Source organism: Glycine soja, chromosome 5 (genome assembly GCF_004193775.1).
Source record: "Glycine soja cultivar W05 chromosome 5, ASM419377v2, whole genome shotgun sequence".
Classification (NCBI taxonomy): Eukaryota; Viridiplantae; Streptophyta; class Magnoliopsida; order Fabales; family Fabaceae; genus Glycine; species Glycine soja.
In genome coordinates, this window is record NC_041006.1 from 6,487,213 (window position 1) to 6,494,022 (window position 6,810).

The 6,810-nt window shown below is 30.3% G+C and overlaps 1 protein-coding gene across 2 annotated transcripts; it reads left to right on the top strand.

Moving 5' to 3' along the window:
* The first annotated feature begins 3,889 nt into the window (after positions 1 to 3,889).
* LOC114411455 lies at positions 3,890 to 5,998 on the top strand. 2 transcript variants are annotated; one of them, XM_028375133.1, is made up of 5 exons: positions 3,890 to 4,039; positions 4,245 to 4,523; positions 5,252 to 5,425; positions 5,509 to 5,612; positions 5,846 to 5,998. In XM_028375133.1, the coding sequence occupies exons 1-3, from the start codon at positions 4,025 to 4,027 to the stop codon at positions 5,345 to 5,347; spliced, it is 390 nt and encodes a 129-aa protein (XP_028230934.1). In that variant the 5' UTR covers positions 3,890 to 4,024; the 3' UTR covers positions 5,348 to 5,425; positions 5,509 to 5,612; positions 5,846 to 5,998. The 2 variants fall into 2 exon arrangements, with proteins under 2 accessions (XP_028230934.1, XP_028230933.1); XM_028375132.1 differs by lacking the exon at positions 5,846 to 5,998 and having other exon boundaries at positions 5,509 to 5,839.
* Positions 5,999 to 6,810: the final 812 nt, after the last annotated feature.

The window sequence follows — 6,810 nt, forward strand, 5'->3', positions numbered from 1 at the left end:
GTTGGAATCATTTGAACCACTGATTTGATAAGTGTTTCTCTACCCGTTTTTGACAGAAACCGCTCCTTCCAACCCTTTAATTTTTTCCAGACCTTGTTGGAGAGGTTGATTCTTTGTCCTGATGCTCTCTCATAGAGACGAATGATATTGAAAATTTGAGAGGCCTCCTGATGAGAAGCTCACGCAAACAAAATACTATCATTTGTGAAGAACAAATGCAAAATTAGTGAGACTCTTGGACAAACCTTTAGATCGTGCAAATACTTTATGTTGACAACTTGAGAGATCAAGGCAAAAAGTACCTCAGCACACAAAATAAGAAGTTATGGGGAAAGGGGATCTCCTTGATGGAGTCCCTCTCAGCTCTAAACTCCCTCCCTGGTTAGCCATTAATTAGAATAGAAAAAGAAGTTGTGGAAACACACCTATAAATTAGTTGACACCATTTGATAGGAAATCCCATAGAGAATAGTATTCTGTACAAAAATTCCCATTCTACTCTGTCGTATGCTTTTGACATATCCAACTTCATCGCCATGAATCCTTTTCTGCCTAACTAACTATATCTCATATGCTGGAAACATTTGTAGGCCACCAAAGTGCCATTTGTTATTAGCCTTCCTAACACAAATACACTTTGGTTCTCCGTAACAATGTGAGGCAAAATCAATTTCGATTATCTTCATTCCTTTTCAACTTTGACATTTTTCTACATCTATATGATTAACATTTTTTGGTGCAAAGTTGAATTTCCATGGTTGCATCCAAACTTGATCTATGGAAGAAATTTTTTTTACCCCATTAATTTTTATTGGAGTGAAAGCATTGAACAAATATCTAAATTATTTTCTCCATGAACATACCCAAGTTCCTAATACAACACAAGAACAAAGTAAGAATATAATTTAATAAAAACAAAAAATTTATTTGCCACGAACAACCGTTTTATTAGTTGTAGTTGACATAACCATGTATATTAACATGTGCGAGTATGTGATTATTCATAGTTACCATAACATGAACTGTTTAGTTACAATGCCAAGGACCCCATTTGTTTTATTTAAATGTATTTTTAGTCTTCATACTTTTGATCATATGTGGTTAAGGTCCTATTATATTAATGAAGTTAGTAACCAAATTTTAAAAAAATATAATGAAATCATAACAAAGAGAGACAATCCCCATGTTTTTAAAATTTTGAAAGCCAAGTTCATTGATATGAAAATATAAGAACTTTGATCACGTTTTTAGAAAATAAAACACTTTCCCCCCTTAAAATTTATCAGTTTAATACCTATGCACTAATAGTGTAAAATAATTTGATAGATGGAGGAAAGGTGTATGCTAGTTGTTAGTTAGTTATGATAGCTAGGATAACTAATTGTTAGTTAGGTATAACTAACTGTTAACAATTAGTTAAGAAACTATAAATAGTCAATTAGAGTGAAGTTAGAATGAAGGAGTAGGAAGTGGAGGGTGAGGAGACCTTGAAACTTACTTTGTATTTTGTCTTGCATGTTGGAAGCACCACCATAATAATACAATCTTTTCCTATGTTTGTGGTCTAGTTCTATCAACTGGTAAGGGAGCTTTGACCTTGGAAGCCATGGAGAAAGCGATAGAAGAGAATCACAAAGTAGTGGAATCGTGGTTGAGTTCAATCTAAGGGATGATACAAAGGTTGGTAGCGGCATGGGAGAAAAAATCTCCTACTACAAACGTTCACACAGCTAACACGAGCGAAGGAAATGAGAACACTGCAGCGCATGACAAAAATTGGTTAAGGAATTTGGAAATGCCCATATTCAATGGTGAGGATCCTATGGGCTGGTTGACAAAGATCGAAAGATATCTTCGGATGTGCACCATAAGGGAAGAGGACAAGATGGAGGCTGTAATGGTCGCGATGGATGGGAAAGCTCTAGGTTGGTTCCAATGGTAGGAATCTTGGAATCCAAACCACTCTTGGGATGGATTCAAGATTGTTGTCATCCAAAGGTTTCAAGGTTATAGCCTAGGAAATCCTTTTCAAGTGTTGCTGGCACTGGAACAAGAAGAGACAATGCAAGGATTCATAGGCCAATTTGAGAAGTGCGTTGGAATGGTGAAGGGGTTGGAGGAGCCATTTCTGGTGGAAGTGTTGCTCAATGGGTTAAAGGAATAGATTAACACTGAGGTAAGGATTCATGAACCAAAGAACTTGATGGAAGCTATGATTAAGGCTTGAAGAGTGGATGATAAGAACATAGTTTTAGGGAAGTTGCCCTTGAGTAATAGCCAGGGGTATAATAAGTAAAAACCCAGTTATTCAGGTCTGAAATTTGTAAGGGATTTGCAACCAACAAATAGTAAGGTAGTTGATCCTACTAATGCTGCTAAAACAGGATCCAGTGGATGGCAAGGTAGAAGAACCCTCCATAATTTGTCAGCTGCGAAAGTAAATGAAAAAAGGAGAATGTTTCACTTGTGAAGAAAAGTATAATCCTACTCATGTGTGTAAGAATAAATAGTTCAAATTGATGATTATGGAAAACGAGGATGAAGAAGACCACTGCTTATGAAATGCAGGCTGTTTTCCTCAACTTGCCCTTAAGGACAAGGTCCATCTTGAAGGGGGGGAGGGGTATTGATAAATGGGGAAAAATATATGTTAGCTGTCAGTAAGTTAGGATAACTAACTGTTAGATAGTTAGAACTAATTGTTAGTTAGTTAAAAAATTATAAATAGTCAATTAAAGGGAAGTTAGAATGGGGGAGTAGGAAGTGGAGGGTGGTGAGACCTCGAAACTCACTTTGTATTCGGTTTTGGATGTTGGAAGCACCATCGTAATAATACAATCTTTTCCTTTGTTTTTGGTCCAATTCTATCATAGTTTTACCATGTTATCCAATTATAAATTAACATTTAAATTACTTTAAAATAATTATTTTAAAAGTTAACAAACTTATCATATATATTATTTGTGATTGAATAACTGTGTAATTTTTTTACATTATCAGTGTATAACTTTTCGTTTTTCAAAATTTATTTACAAAAAAACTAATTATGTGGATATATAGAAATATTTGTTGCAATATTATTCATGATTTAGAAGTTTAATTAGCATAATAATATATTATTAGTACGTGTAAATCACATGATAAATATTTATTTTATATAACTAAAATTGATAATAAATAAATACTTTTAACTATATAAATTATAATATAAGTAAAATTCATAATAAATAAATATTTTAATATATGAATTGCATTTTAGATTTTAATGAATTATTTATTGGGATGCAAGGTCATTTTTAATCATTGGTAATTTCTTAAAAAAATGTTGAAATTCAATTTAAAAATAAAGATAAATTAAAAAGATATTTTGAAATGGATAAGAGTTTTAAAAAATCTTAAAACACTTGTTGCTGAAGAAAAATTCTTAAAACACTTTCGTTCAAGTAGCTTGTAAAAATGCCTTCGTTCAAGATAGCTAATGAGAAATTGAGTATTCATGATGGTTGTTTGTAAATACACCATTTTTTTTCTATAAAAATGCAATTCCTTTTTTATATATACATATTCATGATACGAAAATATATAGTGGCACGTGAGTACTAAAGGAGTCAAATTTAATTGGATGAACAGCGTAAGCTGAGTTATTCAAAATCTTTAATATTTACGTTTGATTCCTATGAATATAAAATAAAAATAAAAATCAATGGGTAGGTGAATCTAACTATCAACTAAATTCTGTTAAGGGAAACCACAGCAAGGGACAAAGCAAGATCGATCCTAGGTTTAAGCTGATGATGTGGTCGCCGCACCACAATTGGGCCCCAACATTGGTGATGATGATAAATTGATAATTACGTCAACTACAGTTTCATTCCACCTAAAGATACATATTAAACATATATAGCTCCATTTGCTTTCTTTTCTCTCTTTCCTCAACTTCTACATTAACATCTCCAAGGCCTGCATGATGCCATCAAGGTAGGTGTTGCTAGCAAAACTGAACATAACTTCATAATATCCTAAGATGCCAACGAAACAGGTAAATCAGTTGTTCATGTTGTGTTAGTGCCTTTGTGTTGTGATATATATGTAACTTTATTTCCCCAATAATATATATATAAGTAATGTTAATGATTAGTTTTTTTGTTAGTGAAGAATTGAATCCAATATTTTTTCCTTTCTCCTTTCTTCTCTTAATTACTACCAATTTAAATCAATTTTATAACTTTTTATGATCTATATAGGTAACCTACCGCAATGATAAAGTGGTGCTAGTGAAGGTATATGTTGAAAAGCCTAGAAAGAAGAGCTCATCATCAATTCAGCATCATCACCTTCATTATCACATTCATCACACAATTAGACAAGAGGTAGTTCACGGCTCTGGTAGCAAGGGATCATATGGTAGAAGAGCAGGGTTGCTTATGTACTCGCATCTCCTACGTGAATCTGCAAGAGGAGCATCATCAACACCCTCATTCTCCAAGTGGGTTGCAAACAACAATTTCCAGCCTCCAACCCAGGTACGTAGCTACATCGTTGACATTGTATATAAATATATTTTATACATATGATCTTCTAAAATGTATGAAGAGGTACATATATAGTATTTTTTTTTATGATGAGGTACATAGTATTTTATACATATATTTTGTACGCAACAATTTCCGTCAATAAGTACTTTTTTTTAGTGTTTTTGTTTCACTCTTTTTAACATGCATTTTACTAATGAGTTAAAATTTATTCAAAAATTAAAGTGATTTATTAAATAAGTGATACTTATAAAAATATATAATTTTAAACCAATTTTAATTAATATTAGGTCTGTGTTAAAAAATGTGTTATAGAATAGAAGAATGTCGGTAACACTTCCTTCTTATATGAAACTTTTTATGTGATCACCTGAAATTTAATTGAAAATAATTTATTCATTTTAATGAATTCGACTTCTTATTTAATGATTATGTTTTTTTAATTTAGATGTAAAACGCACAAAGAGAGAACTACATAAAGAGAGTATTTCTAGTATTATTTTACAACATATATTACTAACATTTCAATAAAGAATTTAATTTAGTTGATTGAACATAGTACATCGAATTATTATAACCCCTAGACATTATTTTTTATTCATATGGATTAAAAAAATATTAATAACATTTCTAGTATTTTATTAATGCTTGGTTTTTGACCCATGGGTGTGGCTGAATTAGTTATATTGCACTGCCGTTTCCTTGTTATCCTTTTGCAGATAACCCCTTCCAACAAGAAAAAGCCGGAGTATAGGGAAAAGTCAACTTGCTTTGGCAGTTTGAAACTACTGATTCCAAGGTTCTTAAGGTCATGATCAAAAGCCAAAAATAAGGAGAAAAGGGAGAAACAGAAGCATGGAGGTTTTTCAGGAAATGGAATGAAAATGCTACAGGTATTTTGAATGCAAATTTTACGATAATATGCTGTTATAATCTACTATGTGCTAGTCTGATCCGATACATGTTTTATTCTTAGGTATGGAAAGGAAAAAGTTTCTTTACGAATGTTTTTTCAGCAAGACGCAATTAATTAAGTATGCTTGAGGTTCAATTTTGTCCTGGTCGTTCACCTCTCTCAAGGTATAATGTCTCAAATCTCGAATCAAATAAGAATTTATATCGTTTAATTAATTAGATTCAAGTTCTTATCTTTCATATCATGCTAATCACTGACAAGTCCCTCCATTACTGCTTATTTGATTAATGCACGTCTTAAGGTTACTGTGTAATAAATCGTTGGTCTTATTACATGTATTTTCTCTTATTATCTTTTCTTAGTACAAATTAATGGAATTTACTTTTATGGGTTGCAGTTACTGAAATTTGGTGTAATATACAAGGATTCAGATACTCAAATTTCTATCTTAATTTATATTTTATCTTCATGCACAATTGTAACAGAAAATCCCCCCTCCCCCTCCTGGTTATAAGGTTTTAACACTTCATTGAGCAGCAATTTTTATTTGGAGGCATATCTTATATGGTAAATGAAACATGTTTTGTTACAAAAAAAAAATAAAAAATGCAACGTGTTTTTAAGAACACATATAAAGTTAAGATTAAATAATGTTATTTCTAAGAGATTTACTAATATATTCATTTTCTTAGCAAAGTATGTTAATATGTTATGTTAAATTATAACATTAATTTTGTTAAACTAAAAACTAAACACGAATTATGTTTTTGACCTGACCAGGGTTATCTCCTGTAAGCAATACCTATAATATAAAAACAGCGGCTTACTATTTTTTTAGAAGTATATTAAAAAATTAAATTGAGATATAATTTAAAAAACAAACGAGAATATATTAACAAAATCCTATTTATAAAGTTACATTTTTTTAAAACCTGATCCAACCTGATTCAATCATATCATATAATTAAATTTATTATTATCTATAAATTAATTATAAATACAAAACATATTAATTTTTAGCTTATATAATTTATTAAATTATTAAATTAAATTGCTTATGATTTTTTTAATTGTTTTTTATCTCTGTATTAATTTTATTTATATTTTCTTATGCTAATACAATATTTTATTTTCATATAAAATAAATTTTTAATATTAACATTAAAATTATTAATTTTATTAGTTAAATATTATCACAATTTAATTTTTTTTGAGTGTATTTAATCATTATTTTTTTATAAAATTTTAGAAAAAAGTAAATTATTATTTTGAAGGATTTTTATACAAAATAAAAATATTTTTAGATATTCATATCTGACTAACTCAACCGACTCAATTTATTTATGATAAGGGTGATTTAAA